This window comes from Tenrec ecaudatus, chromosome 10 (genome assembly GCF_050624435.1).
Source record: "Tenrec ecaudatus isolate mTenEca1 chromosome 10, mTenEca1.hap1, whole genome shotgun sequence".
NCBI classification, from domain to species: Eukaryota; Metazoa; Chordata; class Mammalia; order Afrosoricida; family Tenrecidae; genus Tenrec; species Tenrec ecaudatus.
Genome location: NC_134539.1, coordinates 35,584,588 through 35,609,379, shown reverse-complemented (window position 1 = coordinate 35,609,379; position 24,792 = coordinate 35,584,588). Strand labels below are relative to the sequence as shown.

The 24,792-nt window shown below is 53.9% G+C and overlaps 1 protein-coding gene across 1 annotated transcript in view; it reads right to left on the bottom strand.

Moving 5' to 3' along the window:
- Window positions 1-610: 610 nt before the first annotated feature.
- The window catches only part of CCDC180 (coiled-coil domain containing 180), a 50,581-nt gene continuing 26,399 nt past the window's right edge, over window positions 611-24,792 (bottom strand). Inside the window, exons 22-37 of the mRNA XM_075559507.1 lie at window positions 23,984-24,128; window positions 23,659-23,775; window positions 17,832-17,927; window positions 15,160-15,279; window positions 13,101-13,276; window positions 12,752-12,807; window positions 12,557-12,632; window positions 11,171-11,248; window positions 9,104-9,170; window positions 8,574-8,715; window positions 4,580-4,740; window positions 3,895-4,032; window positions 3,239-3,350; window positions 2,768-2,873; window positions 2,013-2,148; window positions 611-742 (exon numbers count right to left, since the gene is read on the bottom strand). Of these exons, the coding sequence (XP_075415622.1) occupies window positions 611-742; window positions 2,013-2,148; window positions 2,768-2,873; window positions 3,239-3,350; window positions 3,895-4,032; window positions 4,580-4,740; window positions 8,574-8,715; window positions 9,104-9,170; window positions 11,171-11,248; window positions 12,557-12,632; window positions 12,752-12,807; window positions 13,101-13,276; window positions 15,160-15,279; window positions 17,832-17,927; window positions 23,659-23,775; window positions 23,984-24,128 (1,858 nt within the window). The remainder of the gene's footprint in view (window positions 743-2,012; window positions 2,149-2,767; window positions 2,874-3,238; window positions 3,351-3,894; window positions 4,033-4,579; window positions 4,741-8,573; window positions 8,716-9,103; window positions 9,171-11,170; window positions 11,249-12,556; window positions 12,633-12,751; window positions 12,808-13,100; window positions 13,277-15,159; window positions 15,280-17,831; window positions 17,928-23,658; window positions 23,776-23,983; window positions 24,129-24,792) is intronic.

The following is a 24,792-nucleotide window of genomic DNA, read 5'->3' as shown; positions in this document are numbered from 1 at the left end:
TCACGCATGACCACCCTCGCCGTCCTAGCTCTCTCCTGCCCGTGATTGCCTCACGAATCACTGCAGAGACACTCCAGGTCAGGTGGATTTGTTCTAAGTATGGGGGAAATGAAACAGAACAAAAGATGAGCCGCGTGAGAGGAAGAGCTGGTGCAAGCCCTGCTGAAAGCCTGTGTAGAGCCCAGGCCACGCTGACCCAGCAAAGGCCCTAATCCACCCACAAAGGCTCCAGGTGAGTCAGCAGAAAGGGGCTGATCCTAAAGCTGTGCAGCCTGTGGGGCCACACAGACGGGGGGGGGGGGGGGGGGGGGGGGAGGGCACCGAATAGCAAAGCTCAGGGACTGCAGGGATTTATCTGGGGAAAGGTCAGAGAAGCAGCAAGGGAGGATCCTGATGGGGGTCTGTCACTGTCACACATCTCGCCAGTCCCGGGGTGGGGCTCAGAAACAAGGAGGTGTAGGGGCGCAACCAACAGGGACTGACTCTAACAGCCAGCGACCCAGTGAGTGCCACCGTGAGGCTGCCTGAGGCGCTGGGGGTGATGGCTCTCCCAGGTGACAGCAGGAAGCAGGAGTGCAGGCAAAGCGAGCCTTTATTTGGGGCTGGGGTGTCACAGGTATAGGCCCTGGATGGTGCGCACCGCACGCTTCCAGGTGTCCTTCCAGCACTGGGCCTCCTTCAGCTGCAGCGCGCTCTCCCTCTGTATCTTCTTCGTCTCCTCCTCAAAGGAGGCCATGTATTTCTGGAAGTGAGGTGGCAGGAGGGGGCCTCGTGAGAAGGGGCCCTAGTGGACGGCCGTGGCTGTCGGCAGGGGAGGGAGCTCCAGGCCCCAGGCAGGGGCTGCAGAGCCTTTTCTCAGGGAATCCTCTCCACCTGGGGTCACTCTGTCCCCATTTTACAGATGGGGCAGTTGAGGCCCTGGGGTGGGGGTAGGGTGGGGGCGCGGACTAGTTGTTAGGTGAAGACCCGAGGCTGCAGAGGAGAACAACACCCCCACAGGGCTGCCAAGGCTGTGGACAGGGCCTGTCTTGTGAGGTGCCTTTGGGTGACCTCTTGGTCTGTAGCTAGGCATGAAACCGCCTGCCAGACTGCAGACTCTGCACTACTGGCCTCCCTCGAGACCCCAGGCATGCTCTGGCCAGGCCTGCAGCCCTCCCGAAGGGGATTTGGGGCTCGGTGCAGCTCACAGGGAGTCTAGGCTGTCCCAGGGTCACACAGGATCTTTGTCTGGGCCCCAGGCCCCACAGCCTGCAGGCAAGGCGGGGCTGGGATGGCCCCCATGCGGGAGTTGCATGCAGCCACCTTGCCAGGGGGGCATCACAGGGGCCCACCAGGCACTGAGTTCAAGTCCTGGCTCTGCCTGTGCATCAGGGCCTCAAAGGGCGCGAGTCTCTGAGTGAGCCTCGGCTGCTCACCAGTGACTTAGGGATAAAGTGGAGTCGCTGTTCAGAGGATTCAGGGAGAGAACACGCGCCGTGTCAAGAATGCAGGCCCCCAGGAAGGGCTTACACCTTTATACCTGCCTGCAGTCACTGCTGCGGCCACCTGTCCCCCTCACCGCGGGGAAACCCCTCTCCCCACTGCTTCCATACCTCCCCGACTCTGTTCACCCTGCCTGGCACGTCTGACCACCTGTGACTCAACTACTCCCCCGGAAAACCAATCTTCACCCTGTACTCAGGGTGGAGTGGCTCTCAGCTGGGTCCTGGCAGCATGGGCACGCAGGCTGTTAAACCTACAGTATCTGCATGGGAACCATGCACCCTCAGCTCATCTCTTTACACCTGGGAACCTCCCCCTGTGCTGTAGCTCTGGCGGGGGGGGGAGGGTGGTAGAGGCTGACCTGCATGGGACCTCTTACCCACAGGTCAAATGACGGGGTTCCCAGTGTCAGGGAGCTCCTGCCTCCTTCCTAAGGCAGCTGGACGTGGGGGTACACACTGCCAAAAGCAGATGTGCTGGGCTCCCTGGGATATGTGCCCTAACCCCACCCTATCATTCTCTCTGTTCACCAGGTAAACGGCATCTCGAGCTTCCACAGCCGCCAGGTGGCCCAGGGTGGCTTTGGCGGTGTTTATGGATGCTGTTTTCCGGAGGAGAATCTTGCTCTGGATGGTGAACTCGGTGGGTTTGATTCCCGGCCACTTCCTGTAAACAAGCAGGCATGAAAAGCTCCCCTGGGCGTGGCCTCGCCTGGGTGCCATGGCTCCAACATCTGGATGGAAGGAAACACCCGCTGGGCATTCACTGTGCACACAGTCTCAGCTCTGTTCCCATCAGGGTGAGTAGTCAGCCATGCCCTGGGCCTGACTTTCCTCATCTGTGGAATGGGGACCTTCCTCAGGGATGTGGTTGTGCCCGGTGCCCTGCATGGTGCCCGGCTGGCAGGAGGAGCTCACCAAAAGGGAGTTGTGACCATCACATTGGCATCGTCCACCACATGGCCAATAGCAAGAGGGGTTCGCTCTGCCACGACTGACCTGAGCCTGTTCCTCCTTTTCCTGAGTCCCTGGGCTGGTTCTTTATCTGGTGAACCAGTAGCTGCTAAGCTCTGGCACTCCAAGTGCAACCACACTGAACTTGCTCTTCACAACACCTTGCCAGCCAGCCTCTACCCCCACTTCACAGGTGAGGAAACAGGCTCAGACTGCAACACCTTCCCCAGGTCATCAGCTCCGACTGCAGAGCCCCAGTCCCTACCTGGCATTGCCCTGAAGCAAATCACAGCCACGTGTAGCATTTGCCCCCCAGGCCCCTCTGTGCTCACCTGCTGCCCCGTTCAATCAGGGGCTTCTCCCGCTCTATCTCCGGGGGGAGGCCGGCGAGCTTCCGGCGGAGGAGGATGGACGTTTTCTGTTTGAGAGGCTCCATCTCTGGGTAGGCAAGAGACAGGCTGTAGCTTGTGACTGCCCTCAGACAGCCTCCAACCAAGGGGGACCTCTCAACAACACGCTGACTGGGTCCCAGTGACCTAATAGGACCCCTGTGGGTTTCCGAGGCTGTAACTCTTTATGGGAGTAGAAAGCTTCTGCTTTCTCCCAAGGAGCTGTTGGTGGTTTCAAACTACTGACCTTTTGGGGGGAAGCCCAACCGGTGACCTCGGGCTATGCCAAGTGGACTGCCACCTGACTGTAATTTTAGGGCAATGACAGTTGTCTCCCCTGCCACCCCCTCCCACTTGGAGTTTCAGGGGGAGGCAGAGCACCCCCGGCACATGGAGGATGGCTGAGCCCCCTACTGGGTATCTGGACATCATCGATGGTGACCACTTCATCCAACTGCAGCAGGAACTTCTCCGTGAAGTTGGCCAAGCTGGAGATGAAGAGGCGGCCGCACTTGTTAGCTAATTCCTGCAGGGAATGTGGTGGGCACAGAGCTGTAGGGAGGGGCTGCCCTCGAGGGAGACCGAGGAAGGGGCTGGCTTGTTCCCTGGGGGAGGGAGCTTTTCCTGGAACCCGCTGAGGAGATGAGATGGAAGCTATTGGGTCTGCTGGGTTCCCGTGAATCTGGCGCCTGGACCTCGGCCAGGAGGCGACTCCCCAAAGGTGACTTGGGGTCAAGAGGAAGGCCTCAGAAGTGGTCAAGAGGACCACGCAACTATGTCGCAGGCAAGGAAGTAACACACCCTGGGGTGAAAACAGTCTCTGGTGGGGAACGTAAAACTGCTCTTAAAAAACTGTGCTTACAAAACAAACCAACCCAGAATATTCCCCCTTGGGCAGTGGGTACATTTAGAAATCAAGGAAAGCCAGTAAAGATGGGCCATAGTGACCCTGCTGCCCAGCAGAAGCGGCCCTCTGGGCTTCCCAGCAGAGGGCCTGCTCCCGCGCCTCGGGGGGCTGCTGATGGGCATGGCGGTGTCCCTGGAGGGCAGCGTGCCCCACATACACTGACCTGCAGCTTCTCTCTGTTGCTCCTGATCAGGCTGTTCTCCTCCTCCTGCCTTTCCTCTTCCAGTTGGCATAGAGACTCGATCTCTCGGAGTTTTGCCGGGTGTCCGAGGGTTGGATGGAGCTTCTGCATGTTTTCTTCCTTCAATCAAACCACCAAGAAATCAGCAGGTGTTTCAACCAGGGCTCCCGGTCAGGAGCCTCAAAAGAAACTCACAGGCCTACCTATGTCCTCTGCCAATTATGGCCACAACCGAATGACGTGACCTCTAACCTGGTTGGTGGGAGGAGTCTGGGGTGGGCAGAGTAGCAGCCCAGGGGAGGGGCATGGCTGAAGCCAACGGTGAGGGTCAGGGAGAAGGGAAGGGAGGCGTCTGGTCCAGCACGACCAGGGTTTCGTGCCAGTAAGCTCAGTAGTTCCCATGTCCCAGGGGCTCCAAGGACTTGTATGGAAAACTAGTGCTCATCTTAGTGACCATGGCCCTACCAAACCCAGCAGGTGCGTCCACTCAATCCAGGCATTTGCTGAAGCCGCACGTGCAGATGTAGCTTCAGCTCCCATTTCCCAGTGCCCCGACCCCCTCAGTCCACAGCCAGCAATCCCATACCATCGCCGTCTCTGCTTGCCTTTCTGCGCCCCCGAGACCCGTGGTCCCAGATGGGACCTGCCTGGTCACGAGGGTCCTCACCTTGGCTTTCTCCAACCTTTTCAGCTGCTCCTGGAACTGCCCGTAAGTTTCATCGATGGAGGTGGAAAACTTTTTCCAAAAGTGCTCCCGGAAAGTCTCTGTCACCAGCCAACACACCTGGGGCAGCAGCTCCTCAAATCTCTTGAGTTGACCCCGCAGTTCTGGAGGAAGCGGGGGTCGGGGCACAGGGAAGAAGGCAGGGTACTAAGCGGCAAAGCTCATCTCTCCAACAAAGGCCCCCCATTTCCTAAAGGATAATCCCGAGTCTACGGCCTGGTGGGAGACCCTCGGCAGGGTGGACTGGCACCTCATGACAGCTTTGGAGCTTCCTCACCCTGCCCGGGCAGGACAGTGGCCAGGCCAAGAGGCCGAGGGCCGGAGAGAGGGCTGCCTGTAGGTGAAGCAGGAGAGAAATTATCCTGACTGCACAACTGTATCCTGAGTATGGTGCATATTCATTTTGACCTGGCACCTGCTCTTATAAACCCCTTAATTATGTATTTTTTTTTAAAGATGGACTGGCACGGTGACTGCAACAATGGCCACAAACCTAACAATTGTGAGGAAGGCCCAGGACTGGGCAGTGTTCTGTACTGTGCTACATGGGCAGGGTCACTATGAGTCGGGCGGGCTCGAGGGCACCTAGCCCCACCACCACCACCCCAGCGTGGCAATAGCTAACCCGACAGAGGGTCCCCACGACCGAGGCAGGACAGGAAACGCTGCACTGACCACGTTTGACGGGCTTTCCCCCTTCCATACTCTGCGGGGCTCCCCAGTTCTTCTAAAAGACACCAGACCGCAAAGTTCTTGTCCTCCCCCGTCTCTTTAAATAACAGCCCGACCTTCATTTTTTAAAATATTTCTCTGTACAGCTTGTTTTCAATGGTGTCTCTTTAAATGTGGTCTCCTCTCTCTCCCTCCTTCTGCAAACAACCATTAAAAAACCCAACAAACACCAAGTAGAATTTCTATGTAGTGTCAACGGAATAATTGAAATGATTAAAATCCATCAAGTGGATTCCAACTCACGGTGACATGGGAGGGTAGAGTAGAATGGACCCCCTCGCTTCCCAAGCCTTGAAATCTTTACGGAAGCCGATGCCACCTCTTCTCCCCACCGGGTGGTCTGAACCACCCGTCTTTCGTTTGGCAGGGAGCACTTTCACCGCTGCGCTCCCAAGGCCCCTGACTACAGGCCGCTCCTCTTTCAGCCACATCCCTCTCCCTTCGCCTGTTTGCCTCCCTCTGCACTGTGTTCTGGGTATTGTCTCCAGACCTAGTGTCCAGTCCACCAGCTCTGCCTTCAGCTGTGTAGAACACCCTTTTATCTTTTCAAATGTCCACTACTCATTGTTCTTTTTTAACATGACACAGGTTCCAGTTGGCTCGTTTTCCAGATCCACTTGGTCACATTCATAATCGCTTGCTCCCCCTGCTCATATTTTCAACCCCTCTGAACGTCAGTGTGTGAAGGGCAGTGTGCAGCCCTTTGGGTCTGACGCTCTCCAGACCTGACGTCCTTGCGGGTCTGGTTCTGCTCATGAGGCCTCTCAGTCCTTGTGTTTGTGTTTGCTTTGCATGTGGGCCCTCGTTCTTGGGATTTTATCCATGTGAATCCTTGGTGGCCCGAGTGAAGGTGGGTCTCTACCACCCCCCAGTGACGGCGTGGAAGAGTCGAGCCACTCTGCACTCTCTCGTTGGCTGAATTTGGGGAAGTTGGTCACCAGGCCTTTCTTCCCAGGTTCCTCTGGGCGCACTCCATGGTGCCTTTGCCAGCAGCACAGAGAGTGAACTGTGCCACTCAGAGAGCTCCCGTGAGGACCTCTCACTTACTCACACACTCACTCACACACTCACTCATTCACTCACACACTCACTCACTCACACACTCACTCACACACTCACACACTCACTCACACTCACACACACACTCACTCACTCACACACTCACTCACTCACACACTCACTCACTCACTAACACACTCCCTCACTCACACACTCACACTCACTCACACTCACTCACACCCACACACTCACTAACATACTCACTCACTAACACACTCACACACTCACACTCACTCACACACTCACACACTCACTCACTAACACTCCCTCACACACACTCACACACACTCACTCACACACTCACTCACTCCCTCACTCAATCACACACTCACTCACTCACACACTCACTCACTAACACACTCACTCACTCACTAACACACTCACTCACACACACACTCACTCACTCACACACTCACACACACTCACTCACACACTCACTCACTCACACACTCACTCACACACTTACTCACTCACACACTCAGTGCTACTGAGTCGATCCTGAGCCAGAGCCGCCCTCTAAAACATGGCTGGCCAGGGACACAGTTGGCAGAGAAATACAGGAGAACAAACGGCGGTGAGACTGGGTGCCCTGCACAGCTCTTTCAATGAAACCATCACCGCTGTAACCAACAGAACGGGCACGCAGCTGTTCATAGGAAGTATCTTTTGATGCTTTAGAGGGGAAGAGAGGAAGTCCCTAGCTAGAGGGCAGACATTGCAAATTTGAGTAAAGGGAAAGGCAATCAATAAACAGTCAGGAGGCGATTGGGAGAAACTTCAGGAGCAGGGGGCAGACACTGCCAGAGTTACAGGCAATTGAGGCAAACACTGCTCGTGGCACAGTCCTGCAGGAGTGGTAATCTGTGAGGTGCTCTCAGAGACACGCAGGCTGAGCCGGCGCGGGAGGGAGGGCGATAGGGATATGCCCACAGACACACACAGGCTTGGCAGAGGATACGTGTATGTGTGTACTTAGTTGCCTTGGCTGCAAATACTCCTGTACAGGGAGCACACAGAAGGCAAAGTTTGGAAAACTTCTTAGACATAACAAGCACCTTGATGGAATGAGTCCCTGGGCCTGGGGGGGCCTTAGGGCTGTGGACGTGGGAGACACAAAGACCAACTGAGTCACAGAACACATAGTTCTCTATCCTGAGTCACAGGGCACATGGCTCTACATCCTTGCTGAATGCCGACTAAGGTCTTACGAGCGTGTGAGCAGCCAGTGAAGCTGCAATTCTTGGCCCCCCGGTCCTGAGGGAAGACTCGTGGTGGACACTGGAAGACATATGGAAAGAATTCGTCCGGGGGATTAATGGGCTGTGCAAACACCAGTGTCCGCAACTCGGGCGACCAGAAGAAGAAGGTGGCACTTGGTGCCTACCACCGCCTGCACTAAGAGGAATCCTAGGAGCTGGTCCTGCAAAGAGGGGGAGAAAATGTGGACTAGAACCCAACATGATAAAAGAGATCAGGCTTCCTGATTGGATAAAGCACAGCAGAACCCCCATGACTAGGGTCCTCACCTCCAAGCTAGTTAGAATAATCAATCATTTGAGATCAGAAGGGCAGCCAGTGCCCAAGGACAAAGTTCAGAGGCTTGGGAGAGGAGGAGGGTGGGAACCTAGAACACAGGGAGGCAGTGGGAGTGGCCGTGGGACATTGAGGCGATGACAGTGGGTGAGCTGAATCAACGTGTATAGGGACTGTGGAATGCTAAACCGATGCTCTCTGCTCTATAAGCCGTCACCTAATTCACAATAAAGTTTGTTTACGCACATGCACGCACACATGCACACGCACAGTTCAATGTCTGCTTTCTTGTCCTGATTCCCTGTTTGTATCTGTCATCTTTAGCCCAGTCTAGCACAGGCCAGTAGGTAGCTAACACATACCTACAGTAGGAATAACTTATTGTTAGTGGAACCAAACACCACATTTCTCAAGAAAAGCGGACATATGGTTTTTTGTTTGGCTTCCGTCATCTTCCACCTCTGACCCCACACCCCCATTACATCTAACCAAAGCTGTTTCGCCGTTCCAAGATTTCAGCTTTTCACAGGGAAGGCTCTCTGTGACTTGCAGCCTTCGTCTAGCTCAGTCTAGACCTCAGGTGCATCGTACCTGGCCTGCCCTCAGAACCCACCGATGAGACAGGAGTTGTGATACTCGTCCGTCTGGTTCTGGTACTCCAGCATCTTCTTGGAGGTGCTCTCTGAGCACTGGTCCAAGGTCTCAAACATGCAGTCAGGCCTGGTGACGGGGCGTCTCTCTTTCCGGAAAAATTCCTGCAAGAGAAGGCTGGGCCCTCACCTGGGGAGTCCGCTCCGCTCACTGGCTATGAACCAGCCTGCTCACTACCCCTCAATCTCTGTGCTCATCTTCCCAGAAGTCAGTTCCCATAGCCCACCCGCCTGTGTCTGAGCCCCCACTATGCCTGTCTGCTTCCCAGCTGGGCGCAGGGCTCCTTGGGGCCCCAGGCTGGGCTTGTTCTTGGCACACCCTGGATCTGACGTACAGTTGGTGACCTAGAAATGTGCCCTGCTGCCTGCCTGGAGGGACACATGACACAGGATGACAGGTGCTGGAATCCCTTTTCATTTTCCTGCTGCAGGAGGGAGGGGCAGCTGGGGACACGAGGCTAGCAGTGGCAGGGGACTGGGCAGTGGTCCTCACCTCGATGACCGACAGCAGCAGCTCATTGCTATCCCAGAGGAGGGACAGGATGATCCCTTTAAAATTCCTGTAACACAAGCAAGGGAGACCCAAGGGTCTGGGCACATCACCAGAGGCAAAACCGAATGAGGCCCGTGGTCCCGTGCAGTGACCCAGCTGTCTGGTGAGAATCAGTTTGTCTGATGCGCAAAGACTTCCATACCTAACATTTCTATTTGTCAAATTTAATGTCTCTGACATAACAGACTACGTGTGAGCCCTTCCAAGGGTCTCTGCTCTATTTGAGCTTCTCTTTGGTCCTTCAGTCCTCAGCAGCTTAGCATCATTCCTCCCAATCATCACTCACTTCTGACCCAGGACCTTGGCTCCGACAACCCCTTCCCCCGTGAACACTTGCCCTTGGAGCCCTGCTGTTCTTTCTCAAGCCCTGGCAGTGCCGTTGGCTGCTTTCCTAGTTGTGATGTTCTCAGAGTATACCTCTGCCCCACAGCATCCCCAGGGCAGAATGGGGGCTACGTGGGCACTGAGAAATTGCCCCGCAGTCTGTAAAGCTCACACGGACACCCCAATCCAGCTCCAGCCCCTGCCAGGAGCTCAGGAGCTACAGAAAGAAGAACAAATGTGTCTCACAAATTTTAATCCAACAACCAGGACCTCCCAGAGGCTCAAACATCCTTCCTCTGGACACCTTGTCTCAGACACCGAGCCAGTGGAGGTTCTGGTCCACGGAGTGAAATGGCTCAAAAGAAAGAGAGAAATGAGAGCTTCCAGGGCCTGGGTTTGGGCCACTCGGGTGCTGACCGTGCAGCTGCCCTGCGGGAGAAAGATGAGGCTGCCTGGCCCCATTTGGGTGCAGAGTCCCCGAAAGCCCCTATCAGGAACCGACTGGAAGGCAGCCTGCAGGTACCAGTGCCTGACCCAGGTACAGACTCATCGCTGTCGGCCACATTTCTAAACTGTACACCAACCAGTTACGTGATCTTCTGTGACAATGAATTTACTGTCATTTGGGCGAATCAGGAATATTCTGAGAGACCAGGGAGAAAAACAAATGGCAGGAGATCTGATTTAGCTTCAGAGACCCTCGTGGTTGGTACTTTGTAGACAGGTTGCCCTCTCAGTAACCGGCACTGGCCTGCGCCTGGCACCCAGGACCCCACAGGGAAGCCCAGCGCTGAAAGGGCTGACAGGCAAGGGGTACTGCGACTGTAAACAACCCTTACTGCCACTGAGTCGGTGGACTCAAAGTGACTCCACAGACACAGGAGAACTGCCCCTAGGGGGTTCTGAGGCTAGGACTGAAGCCTCATCTTTGTATCATGGAGTGGCCAGTGGGTACGAACTACTGACCTTGAGGTTAGCAGTCCAATGCATAACCTGCTCTAGCATCAGGGCTCCTTAAAACTAAATCCAGGGCCACGGAGTGTATTCTGGCTCACGGCAACTCCACATAGAGTTCTAAGGCTATCAACATTTACAAGAATAGACAGTCTCATCTTTCTCCCACGGAGCAGCGGGCGGGTTTGAACCACCAGCCTTGTGGTGAGCAGTCGATGCTCACCTGACAGTGCCACGGGGACTGTGAGTGCCCTTTGTGGGGTGGGGGTGAGGGCGGGAGGTGGGGGACCACTCTTTGTAGGTCTCCATAGTTTCTCGGTGCTTTTCATGTCTGAGTTTGAAATTCTGCTCGTTTACTTGCCAGCGAGCCATACTAGGTGACCCAGATCATCTTAATCACTGAAATTTAAAGTTTAAAAGGAAGTATATGTGCGTGTGTATGAGGGGAGGGGCGATTGAGGAGAACAAACCAACATACCTCAAAGAGATGTACTGCCCTCTGACCACCTATGCAAAGCTTTGCTGAGAAAAATGTGAGCCTGTGGTGAATGCAGCTGACATTCAACCCAGGTAAGTACAAGGGTCTGAGAGACACTTCACTGTCTGCCCTGCCCCTCTCTCTCCCTCTAGGCTTCTGCACACACACACACACCCTTCTGAGTTCCCCTCCGTTGAGGCTGACTTGAGTGCCCGTGGAGAAAGTCAACAGGAGAGCCAGGAGACACTTACTCAGATGACAAAGGCGGCTTCTCCCCGAAGACCTGGTACTTCCTATCCACTCGCATGTGCTTGGAGTACCGGCTGATGCTGTGGGACAGGGGAGAGGCCCTGGAGACTCCGGCCAATGAGCCCATGGGGACCCTGCCCCGGGTCCTTCTGGGAAGGCCCACCCACTGGCCACCGGCTCCCCTCCTGGGGCTGAGTCCTGGCAGACACCGCTGCTTTCCTCCTGGTTGGTAAGGAGCCCTAGGCCGATGTCTGCCCGCAGCGGCCGCAGGGAGGCAGTAGAGAGAGGCCCAGGAGCTTTGCCTGGAAAGCAGGCTGTTGCCACACGGAGGCTCAGCCCATGGGAAGTGGAGTGCCGAGTTGAATGTCGGGAGCCCTGGTGGCGTCGTGGTCACTGGGCTGTGAGCCTCAAAGACACCAGAGGCTTTCTCCTCCCGTAAAGAGTTCCAGTCTCGGAAGCCCACAGGGGCAGTTCTACTCTGTCCTGCTGGGTCGCTGCAAGTGGGCACCGACCCGGGCGGCAGGGAGTGTAGTTGAGCGTGAACTTCAGGCAGGTGGCTCTTGCATTCTGAGCATAACCAGGAGCCGCTGGGTGGCAAAAGCGCTCACCCACTGGACGGAAGGTGGAGGTGTCTCAGATACGGGCCTCCCTCGCCAGCTCCTCTGGCAGGTCCCCGCCTTGGAAACCCCAGGCTCTGCACTCTTGGCTGCAAACGACCGGGAGAAGGCCTCTGCTGTAATCGGGCACCCCTGGCATTTTGTAAACAAGCGGGGGGTTCTCTCAAGGCTTTGTGCACAAAAACCACACACTCAACCATGCCAGGCACGGTGCTGGGTTACCCCCTGGGGCTGCTCACCGGTAAAGGTATACCAGCCTCGGAAACCCACGGGGGCAGTTCTACTCTGGCCTGCAGGGTTATTATGAGTCGGAATCGAATCCCTGGTCGTCAGGGTCCACCAAGGTGTGTTGGTTGTGGTTAGGTGCCTGTCGACTCGGCTGTGACTCACAGCAGCCATCTGTCCGTCTGACAGAATGAAACACTGCACAGTCCCTGCCAGCCTCACAACCCTTGTCACCCTTGAGCCCCTGGGGGCAGCCGAGGTGTCAATCAAGCTCACATGGGGGCCTCCTCTTTTTCACTGCCCCTCTGCCTGGACCAAGCATGGTGTTCTTTTTTTTCCAGAGCCTGCTCGATCCCCGCAACCAGTACACCACCCCACCCCCCACCCCAGATGAGAGACCTCTCGGGGTGGGAACACACTCAGACCCAGGTGCAGCTGCATCCTGATGACCAAGAGTGGCCAAGCAATGAGGTCCTTCCTCTCTGCCCTCCTCAGGGAGGCAGGGTGAGGGGTGGAGAAAGGGAGGTCCCAGCCCAGGGGCCCTACCTCCCAATCGAGGTGGCACTGCCAATGGACATGGCCTTCTTCGGGTTCTCCCCCCGACGCATAGGTTTCTTGAAGACTTTGAACGATGAGTGCCCAGAACAAGAGCAGAGGACAGGAGGTGAGGCTGGTCCCTGCGTCATCACCCCCCCCCCCCCGGGGGAATGCCCAGGGACTAACCAGGCTGTGAACCTTTACCCATCTGTGACTGGGCCTTCTCGTGCGAGTGGCTGGAGTATTTGGTGCTGGGAATCCTGAAAGCAAAGGGAAGGAACGTGAGTTTTTCTGAGGTGACCGCCAGGATGACTTGGGCTCGGGCAGCGGTGGCAGCCTCTTCTTGAGTCTGTCTTTGGGAGGGAATGGTGGCCCCTGCCCCAAAGACAAAGGCTGAGAGTGCTTTTGGCTCATCAGGATGTGTGTGGTTGTTGGTAGGTGCCAGGCTGTCAGGGTAGGGCTCAGAGAGAAACCCCAGTGGGTGGGACCCTGAAGGCTCAAGCTGTACCGTGGGGCCCCCACTGTGCTGCGCCCCACCCCCAGGGCCACGTACTGCAGGATCCTCTTGATCACCTCCACCACTGGGTCCTCGATCATGGACTTCCCCAGGCGGATCGGCTGGGCAAAGGACTCTGGGGAGACGATGTCCGTCCTGGTCTCCTCTTCAAGGATATCCGATGACACCAGGAGGTCACTATCTATCTCTGAGTCAACTGTAATGATGTTGTCCTGCAGGCCCCAGAGGAGAGGTAGAATCTGTGAGGACCAGTCCTGGCCATCAGGGGAGGCAAGCAGGCCTGGCTCCACTTTCCACACCCAACACACACAGGGACTGTGGCTGGAGGCAAGCGTCAGCCCTCCCCACTCCCCTTCAAGCCTCTTTTTCCCGTCTATAAAGCAGTGGCGGCCACCTCTCCCTTAGAGGGCTGTCCCTTCCCGTGTGCACGTTAGCCTAAGTGGCTACAGAAGTGCTTCCTGAGGGCCTGCTCTCCTCAAGACTGTCCTGGGTCTTGAGGGAGCAGCAGTCCTTAGCATGAACTTAGGCAAAACAAAGGTTTGGTCCATTTGGAGTTGGTGCCGTGGCAGTTACATAATCTCCTGTCAACCTGGGAAGGGGTGGAGTTTGGCCTGTCAATCAGGTCCCAGCTTGATGACCTTATTTGGAGGCACCAAGGAGATAAATGGCTCACTGGAGGCCAGCTACAGAGACACTCTGCTTCGTTTTATTGCTGACAAGACACATGGAGCTACCCTAGAGCCCTGGAGCTGAAGGAGTCACATGGAGATCCCTGCCAGCACTAAGATGCTTCCACTGCCACTGGATCCACAAGACCTTCCACCCACTGGCCTGTGATCTTCCAGAATTTGGCATCAGTGCATGTGTTTTGTGAGTCTGAAGAGGAATTTTTAGATTGGTAACGGATATATGAGATAATATCGGACTTATGGACTTGATCTGGATGGGCCTGGGATGTTTTCTCAAAATACAACTACTCATGTATATCAAGCTCTTTCTTATACACATGAGTGTCTATGGGTTTGTTTCTCTGCTCCACCCAGACCAACAGTGCTTTGCAGGGAAAGCATGGAACCTTCTGAGAGATTCAAGTGAGGCGGGAGGCTGCAGATCTTCGGGGTGGACTCCACAGGTACGCCAGGACAATGTCTTTTTTACTGAAGAGCTAAGAGAAAGAGTGGCCAACTCCTCTCATGAGAAAGCATCAGTTGCATTAGCGGCCCACAGCTCGAGGTGAGTTACAATGCTCCCGTGTTACTTTGTCAGCTCACAGGGGTACGCTGGGAGCCCTCGGAGGGAAGGGCCCAGACTCTTGGGAGTCTGCAGCAGGAATGGATTCATGTGTTGGTGGCAGGGTGGGAAGCCCCTCCCTGAAGTGAGGCTGTGACAGACAAGGACTGGAGGGTGGCCAGCCCAGACTATGAGGAGCATTCCCTGTATGCATGCCACTGACCCCATGACCCTCCCCAGGAAACAACGGGCACCTCCTGGGAATTGTGGGCAGGGGGTGGGGTGAGCTGGGGTGTGGAGTGGGGACAATGCAGGCTCTGCCCTCGTTGGGGTTCACAGTCTTGAGGAGACAGCCTGTTCAATTGTCCGGTGATGGGTTTGGACTTGACTCTGAGGGCAGAGCCATGGCCTAGTCAGAGGTCAGATGGGTCTTTTCTGATTTGAGGCCTGGCTGCAACTGGAGAAATAGCCTGTGGAGGCAGGTGGGGTGGGAGGGGCTGGGGAGAGTGGAGGGAGGGCACAGGCAGCCAGGTGGGACAGGAATGGAGAGATTAAATGGGACAGTAGGGGGCCCGGGAGGGTCAAGGGCTGCACCTGGGTGTGATGGGAAGAAACAGGGGTCCGGGCTGAGAGTGAGGGAAGCAGGTGAGTGGAGGGTCCTGACAGAGAAAAGGCAGCGGTGGCCGAGTCTAATGCCAACAATGGTCCATACATGACACTAGGACCTAAGCATCCGAGGTCTCCCTGCAGGCCTGATGTCCAGCAGGGAGGGGCCCAGGGGCCCTCTCCTCCCTGAAGCTCCCTTGAGCCCCGCAGGCCCACTCAGCCCAAGTACCCTTCTCCCTCGCCCCGTCCCATCCCTTACGGAAAAGACCACTTGAGACACGGTCACCACTTCCAGGCTGCAGTTGAGGTACTGCATCCTCTGGTTCACTTTTGTGATCCACGTTTGGACAAAGCTGAGCATGTCTTCTGTGGTCACCATCTAGAGAAAGCAGAGAGAGCCACGTGGAGATAGCCTGGGAGGGGGAGCCTCAGGAACCGGGGCAAGTGGGGGTGGAGTCCAGTCCTAACTGGTGTCTTTCCACTCCATGGGGGCCTCTCGCTTCAAGGGTGGACCCTGTGGGGTGGGGGATGTGGGTATGGGCCATTCTCTTTGGGGGATGTGGGCACGGGCCATTCTCATGTCTGGGCAAATGACTGAAACTGGAAGGACTCAGCCTCCCATCTACGGACGGACTCATGAAATGTGTCCCCTGCAGCGCCCACAGGGCTGTTCCTTAGCAGGACAGGCTGGGATGGACAGGGCTGACACCACGATGGGCAAGGCGGCCATCTACTCCGAGGTCTCGCTGGCTCCTGGCCCCTCCTTGGAGCAGTGATCTCCCCAGGCCAGGGGCCGGCGAGCGTTAGCAGTGAAAGAGCCAATCCTGTCTCTCACAACAACTTAAACATTATTTGAGATTCATGAATATTTTTTTTTACAAACAAATGAAATCGCCATTCTCTACTTAAATTTACACCCTTAAAAATAATACCCTTAGGTTAGGGAGCGGGGAGAGAGGGGGAGGGGAAAAAGGAAAATGAGCTGATTCCAGGAACCCAAGCAGAAAGCGAATGTTGAGAATGATGAGGGCAATGAATGTATAAGTGTGCTTTACATAATTGATGTATGTATGGATTGTATAAGAGTTGTATGAGCCCCAATAAAATGATTAAAAAATAATACCCTAAATTTTTTCCCTCAATTTTACTTCAGAGCCAGGTATACACTGGAAAAAGTCATATACGGGTCTCGTGCTGCAATTTGCTGATCCCCAAACCCCCTAGCTACAGCCAGAGCTCCGCAGATATGTCAGACACGGCTCCCCCAACCCCACAGGCAGGCTGGGGCACACGAGAGCATCACAGAACTACCTTGCAAGACATGGACACAAGAAACTCCATTTTGTTAAAGAAATGAAATATTTAGGCACAGCTTAAATGTTGAGCCACTAAGAACCAATAGATGGTCTACAGAGCCACCTTGGAAAGTCTGGAAACCCCGATAAGACTTGGCAAGACGCCACGGAATTTCCAGAAGGCGTCAAACGGCCAGCTGACCTGTCTATACAACCCGGGTAGAGACCCTGACTTTTTGGAAAGCTGGGAACCAAGGAGACATCAACTCCTGCTCTCCCCAACTCTGCCCGGGTGAGCACACGGACGAAGGCAATGCTTTGGGCGGGCACTATGGTGCTGAAATAATAATGTGTGTGGTGTGTTGCCTTTATACCTGGCCATTTGCTGTAATGCTCTTATAATTGATCATTCGAGTTAATTTTAGGATGATTAGATTGTTTGATGTACCTTTGCAGAGAAGAAACTGAGCATTCGAAACCATCAAAGAGCGGAAAGTAATTATTGATCACGCGGCTCGTGACATACTGGCGTAATCGGCAATTGTAATCAAACCAAGCAATCAAGCCTCACCAGGCCCAAACTCACAAAACTCCCCCCGCCTGGTCCCCTTGTTGCCCGCCTACCCCAGGCACTAGCTAGAGATGGCAGAGGCAGGCATTGAGGGCACCTGGGAGAGGACGTGGCTTTCCCTCCAGAGCTGTGGACATGGATGGTCACACCACATTCCCCTGGGTCCTCTGCGGCCCCGGGAAGCCAAGGGCAAAGTGTACAGAGCCCTTTCCTCTGTGCACCCCTCGGCAGTGCAAAGGCCCCCGTGGAGGCCCAGACTCACACAGGTGACTGGGGGCATGGCGATGGATGACAGCAGGACCACCCACTGGGGGGGTGGGGGATGCGAAGTGCACATTACTTCGCAGCGAGAAAAGTAATGAAGAGAAAAGTAAAAGTCACAGTCAGTTTGCAATGACAATAAGACCACAAGTCAGCATCACTGAGACGGAAGAGGATGTATGTCGGGCTGGGGACCTGGCTCTCAGAGTGCCGGAATGAGGCGCTGAGAGCCTGAGGGGCAGAGGAAGGCACACTCGGGGTGGCTGGGACAGGGGGGGTGGGGGGGTGAACCAGAGAGCCCTTGGTGCTGTCAGGGACCCGGTGGGAACTTCCCAAGAAGCGGTCTACCCTCAAACTCTGTTCCGTTCAGACTTCTCACAGTGTAGGTACAAAGAACAGATGAGATCAGCTTGTGTGCTAAGTAACACCTGAAGCCTTAAGTGAGGAAGCAGAGAGAAGGCAGGTGTGCAGCGGGACAGAGGGCAGGGCTGAGTGCTGCCTACAGCCAGGGATGCCTGGGTGCATGGGGGGGCTGGGAGGGAGAGGGATGAGGAAGCCACAAGTAAGGCCCGCACTCACACTCACGGGGTTCCACCTGCCAGGCTATGGAAGGGGGTGGGGGGTGGGTTTGAGGTGGGAGATTTCTCCTTTCTTCCTCAACTCCAGGAAGTCTTCCAAGGCTCCTTGGAGCTGGAGACTTCTGGGATAGAGTCCAAACCACAGAGTTAAGCCAGTCACAGGGCGGAGGTCCCAGCAGGCGGCATGCTTGCTGTTCTCCCAGCCCGACTTGTGCTCTGCACTTACATCTCTCTCTCGCAAGTTGCGGCAGGTTTCTATCTTGCTTTGCAGTTGCTCCAGAGAAGCATTTAATTCATTTGCTTGCGAATTGGACTTTGCCACCTAGAGAACCAGAGGGAGGTGTCAGAGGCTGTTTCTAAAATACCTGTCTCAACCAGGAAAATGTCCAGCAAACGTATTATCGGAGACATGGATCGAGGACAGAGAAACAAAAGCAGGGTAGAAAACAAAACAAAAAAACCTTCCCCCAACCTCCCAGAAATTAGATCAATGCCCCTCAGTAACGGCCCACCTCCCCGCCCCACCAAGTTGCTTCTTGTTTGGTGTTTTACTATTGAAGAATTCCCAAGAATGAAAACAAAGTTACAAACAATACTAGAGGTTTATTATTCAGTCAACTATTTGGGTCAGGGGACCATGCAGCATTATATCGTATGTTTCCTGGAAATCTGGCAGATGGGGGACACGGGGACAAAGACAATCCTAGAAGTCCCGGAGGTTCCTTAAAACGACCCCTGAAATCCTTTCTGCACGGAAACATTAGTGTGCTGGAGAAGCCTTTTTTCTGGGGTGTCGGGGGTGGTGGTGCCAGCGGGGCAGATGCTGCGGATGAGCAGGCGGCAGCGGCTGTCTGTCTGGAACGCAGGGCAGGGAAGGAGCTACGACAGCTGATTATACACAGATCGATAAGAACAAGCTGACAGCGATTTGTAAAAGCCAGGTTACTGGCTCTCTTCATGATGCCCTATGGAATCTCCTGATGCCTTATGGAACCAGGAGCAGCCCTGCTCTTCTTCGGGACAGACTGGGGAGAGAAACAGCTCCTGCTTTGGGTTCCACAGCCACATCGCCCACCCCACCCCCACTCCCAGCCCCACAGCTTCTGCTCAAGCCTCCACGGGAGGTGCTGGGAATCTAGAAGTGGGGTCATCTTTCTTCTGGAAGGACTTGTACTCCTTGTTGGCCGCTCCACGTTTCCAGAGTGCCATTTCACTTCCAGGTTATTCACGGAAGGGTTAGACTATATCTGAGCCACGCCTGAGCCGACACTTGTGTAATGACCGGGTCAAGAGTCACATTTTAGGGGACTTCAAAAAGTTTGTGGAAAAATTCCATTATCTTATCATTCTATTTTCTGTGAACATTTTGACGTTCCCCCTCATGTTGTTGTTATTGTTGTTGTTGTTGCTTGCAAAGCGGGAGTGAGGTCATCAGTTTATCTGCAGGACAAGCAGGCTGGGGCACACAGCACTCCATGGAAAGCGAAGAGGTGATCTGATCGGCAACAAGCAATGTTTTCAAGATACGAAGATGGAACGATTGAATAATATGATAGGTGGATGAAGTGCCAATAGGACTGTAAGAAAAAAAAGAGCAGCAACAAGCTACAGTACACTAGTGTTTTCTTCCATTTTCCACTCCAAGAACTAGACTGATATTTAAAAACAGGATTACTGGGATCCTCCCCTGTGAGTGCAGACACAAGGAGCAGCATTAGCAGGACTGTCAGGACCTCAAACACAGCATCTGCTTTAACAACAGCCCGGGTGCCACTGCAGCAGCAGTGACATGAGCCATTTGGCTCCATGTCAGGAGGCATTTGGTTCTAAAGGATGAGTTTTCTTATGAGAGTCCCTTCAACCTATCCATTGTCGTGGTTCTTAGGTGGTGCTGAGTGGGCCTATGTACAACACGACAAATCCTCCCTGGCCCTGTGCCGTCCTCGCGTTTACTGCTGTGTTCCAGCCTACCATTGCAGGCACTGTGTCCATCCATCTTGTTAAAGATGTCCCTCGTTTCCGCTGCCCCTCTCCTTTACCGAGCGCGATGTCCTGCTCCGGCGACAGGTCTCTCCTGACAACACATCCAAAGTACGTCCCCAAGCAGTGTTATCGGCTGTACTTCTTCCCAAACAGATTTGACTTTTCTTTTGGCAACCCATGGTACTTCCAATCGTCTCTGCCGGCACCGTAATCCAGACACATCGGTTCTTTCTCAGTCTTCCGTGCTCGATGTTCAACGTTCACACACACACGAGGTGACTGGAAGCACCGTGGCTTGGGTCAAGGGCACATTCATCCTCTAAGAAACACGGTTGCTTTTCAACGCTTCAAAGAGGTCTCCTGCAGCGAATGTGCCCGGTGCGATGCACTGCTGGCTCTCGTAGGGATCAGTTAAAGCACGCTGCTTTGACCTGCGCCATATCATCTTCTGTCTCCGAGGTACAAGAACAGAGGCTAGAGGAGGAGTCTGCTAGGTAGGTACAGCTTAGAGCCGGGGGTGGGGTAGGGTGGTGGGAAAAGGTAACCCCATTTGGGGAATGAGGAATTGTTGAGGAAAGCAAGCTCAAAGAAGCAAGGCCAAAAACATTTAGACATTTACCAGCAAAACAATCCCACTCACAGGGTCACTCTGGGGCAGGGGCCAGGGCGAGAGGGTAGGGGGTTAAGGATGACAAGAAACCCACCAGGCAGGCGGGGTGCTCAGCGGGCTTGGCCCTCTGTCAAGTGTACGAACACTGTGCCATGCTTCACGGAACCTCTGTGCTCTTACTTTCAAAAGAACTATGAGCCCTGGTGTCCTAGTGGCTCATGCACTGGGCTGCTAACCACAAGGCTAGCGGTTCGAACCATTAGCCGGAGCACAGGAGAAAGAGGAAGCATTCTACTCCCATAAAGAGGTACGGTCTCAGAAACCCACAGGGGCAGTTCTACTCTGCCCTATGGTTTGCTATGAGTCAGAATTGACTCATGGCAGTGAGCTTGGGGCTTGGATGCTTTGTTAGATGCTGGGTCCCGTGGGTGAATTATTTCTCCCAAGAAGCAAGGGCTGGAACCAGCCTGGGATCCACTGTAGCAAGTGCACCACTGAGATCCAGAGCTGGACTAATGAGTTCAGTCCATTAGTATTCAGCCCTGGTTGGGTCCAGCTCAATACTATACAGCCCACCTGCTAACCCATCCTGGTGGGAGCCAAGGCCAAAATCTAGAGCCACGCCACGTAATGGAGATGAGCAGGAGTCTGGGCCGAGACAGACCCTTAGCAGGTGGCCTGCAGACAGCGGAGTGCTATCAGTGTCTGAGACAGCTGACCTAAATAGAACATCAATAATAGTTTTTTTAACACATATAAAAAAGCAAATGGTTTGTCATAAATATGTATTCACATATATCCACACTTATTACAATAAGCATGGTATTTTAAAAGATATTCAAAAATATTGCACAGCTGTATGAAACCCAGGATTGATGAACCTATGAGGCAACAAGTAGAATACGTGTTTCTTGGGGGGGCACCATGGGGTAGGGGGCTGCTATCAAGGAGGTCAAGAAGGAGAGAATGCTTTGAAATGGATTGTGGTCGCAAGCGCACAACACTGCCTGGTGAGGTGGAACTGTGGAATGGGGTGACATCTGTAGGAGCCCCAATAACATGTTTTTTTTGGGGAAAAACAGATCATATGACTTGGACAACCATATGAATAACAAGTTAATTTCCTGTGCTTTTTCTTCCAAATCTGTTAGAATTATTCTCTACTTTTTGTATTAGTCCAATATTTTCCACGGTGAACGTGTATTTTTGCAGTCTTTCCATAGACATTTATAATTTATCGTCTTTGTCTAAAATTGTGTGACCTACTTAGTAGACATTTTGTGTGGAAATACATAAACATTCTTATTTCATGTAATTTGCTTAATAATAAATGCATTTGATAATATGCATATTGTGAGAGCAAGGTGATCTTTAAAATATGAGACAGTGGAAATTTTCCTGTAAATTAACTGAACATATCATGTTCCCTAAACTGAATGAAAAATCCATGTCGTTTGAAACACCCAAGTGATACCAATAATGAAGTGTTAGCATTACAAATTTTTAAAAAGGAAGAAAATTTATTTTGCTTCTCACAGTTTTGCATGTTAAAAATCAAAGAAACCTCTGAGTACCGTAGACCCCCAAATATCAATCCAGGAAGGAATGCCATGGCCGCATCTGCTGGAGGACAATTAGGAATACGCCCGTTCGACGTGTACCGGGACTCCCCTGCCCGAGGGCCTTGGGGTGCTTTAAGGGCCCCGATGTGAGGCACTCAGCTTGCACCTCCATACAGACCTCCTTTGTTGAGAAATTACCAGGGCTGCTTACTGCAAGGTCGACAGTTCAAAACCAGCAGCCGCTCTGGAGGCAGAAATTGATAAGGCTTTCTACTTCCCTTAAAGCGTTACTGTCTCAGAATCCCACAGGGCAGGTCTGCCCCGTCCTGGGGGTCACTCTGATGGCAGTGCGTGAGGCTGTGCCAAGAGCTGGATGCACAGTCACTCATTCCTCCCTGCCATGGACGGGCCAGTTGGTTTTGCTTTCATGTCACGGAGGAGGAAGCAGAGGCCCCTGGGGAATCTCTGGCCCAGAATCCCCACCAGCTGACTCCACAGCCCGGGATGGCAGCAAGCCCTCTTCCCTTTGAGTTCTCGTGAGCCGCGGGCAGGGCTGTCTAGCTCATCTCTGCTTGTTCCGGCACCCAGGGGGCCCTCAAGCACTGCTCCAGGATGACCCAGCAGGCCTGGGAATCGCCTCGGCTTCTTCCTCCTCCCCTCTCTCCAACCACCTCAAGACTTGCCCATCCCACCAGCACTCAGCTCTGGATGGGGTGCTCTCCCTGCCAACACCCATCCCCTATTAGTCTCCCCACCCCGGTCCCCTCACACCTCCACCTCCACCTCCCGTCCATTCTACACCTGGCAACCTGACTGCCCCAGCAGGTACAGCCCTGGGCAAATGACCCCACTGCCCCGATGGCATCGCCAGCATCAAGAGCATGCATGCACAAGGCTCTGCCTGGGAGGCCTGGCCCCTCTCTGGCCTCCCTACCTTCTCTTTGGACACCCCGCTCCTCACACCCCTGCCAGGCTGCGTCACACTTCTCCCTCCAGCATGTCTTTAGCACCACTTTCTGGGCCCAGGTGGTGTAGTGGTTATGACTTGGGCTGCGATCCGCAAGGTCAGCAGTTTGAAACCACCGGCTGCCTTTTTTGTCGCACACTGTTACGCAATCTTTTCAGAACCTCTAAATAGAAGGCTTGATTAACAGTCTGCCCTGGTGGAACAAACTCCAAATGCACTACAGAGTCAACATTTTTGTCCATCTGATGTTCAGAACGAGGTTTGTCATCAACCAACATTTCACCTTTTTTGAAAGGAGAAAAACCACCTGTACACTTGAGTTTTTCGCATACTGCTGTCCTTGTAAGCTGTGTTCAACATCACAACAGTTTCTGCGGCATTTTTTCCTGAGCAGCCAACAAAATTCCACAGCCACAACGCTGTTCTTCTTAAACGGGCCATCACAAAAAATGAAGTTTGAGTGAAACTGCTTTTATGAAAAAAATTCACTGTTACCAGCGAGAACCTTCCCAGGTAACGCCCCCTGGGTACAATAGCTCTGAGCAAGTTGCCTAATGCTTGCCTAGGGGGGGTGGAAATACGTACTACGAGCTTTCTTCTGTTGGCTGTTTTTTTGGGGGGTGAGGGGTACCCCTCTTATTTGTCTGTTTCTGTATCTCCAAAATGGGGATCAAAATAACCCTTGCCCCCTACTCTTCTGTAAGGACCAACGCAAGCATATCAAAGCATGTGGCTCAGCCAGGCATGTGGTGCACACGGCTCAAGGAATGCGACTGCCACCGTGGCTTAACTTCCGCCTTCCAAGCTGGTGTGCACGTGCCTTGGGGGCTAAGACGGTGGTGTTGGGACTCCCAGCAGCTGGGACGGTGCTTGCTTCATAAAGCAGATGGCACCAGATAAAAATTCACAGTTGACCATGAATCCCTCTTACCTCACACTTGATGTTCACTTGCAGCCTTGTCAGCAACCGCTGGATTTTCTCTATGAAAATGAGGTCCACAGAGAGATTATGGAATTTACTTTCAAACTTATTGATGATATCATTGGCCTGGAGAGAAAGGGGGGCAAAAAGGAAAGGGGAGCAGCTTCACTTAGACTAGATATTTTCTTTAAACTTTGGAAGTACAGGTTGGAAGGCTTAACTAATGGTGGAAAAGTGGGCTCACTCCCCCATCTAGCCTGGGAAAAATTGAGGGACCACCTTGTAGCCCAGGGCCTGGCAACCTGGCTGGGGGCGTGGGGCAGGGCTCACCCACCTGGTCCAGGTACTCGCTCTCCATCTTCTCCATGTTCATCATGATCAGGCTTTCGACAAACTCGATTCGCGAAGCCTCCTTCTCTAGTCGGCTACACAGGGAGTCGATTTCTTCAGCAGAAAAGTTACCGCCCTCTGAAAATAACCTGAAAATGATTCAGGAGAAATAAAAGCCGCCAGCTAGGCCTGGGCGTTCCCCGCTATGCCGAATGCTGGGCTTGCCTAGGCTTCAGGCGCAAAGGACCAGGCCAGGGATAGAGGAGTACAGGAGTGGCACTGTGGGGGCGGGGTCCAGCTTTCCCATGTTGGCCAGTTTGTCAGACCAGACACAGGGTCAGACCCTAGGGCAGTGGTTCTCAATCTTCCTAATGCCTCGACCCTTTCATACAGTTCCTCATGTTGTGGTGACCCCCCCAACCATAAAATTATTTTCATTGCCACTTCATCGCTGTAATTTTGCTACTGTTAGTAATCGGGTGACCATGAAAGGGTTGGGTTGTTCAACCCCCAAAGGGGTCACAACCCACAGGTTGAGAACCGCTGTCCTAGGGAGACAAGTGCAGTGCTGCCTATGTGATTCCTCTGGGATCCACCCAGGAAGACTTGCACAGAGCCCCCAGGGCGGCAGGGCCCGTGGGATGAGCGTGGCTGGCCTGGAGACGCCACAGCCTTGATGACAGCTCAGGGAGAGAGGAAGTAAAGGGCAATGGGCCTTTGGGGGAGAGGTTTCCACTTTTGGGTAACATTCTGTGTTTTGTGGTTACATTTTGGGCTGCTCACTGCAAGGTCAGCAGTTCAAAACCAGCAGCC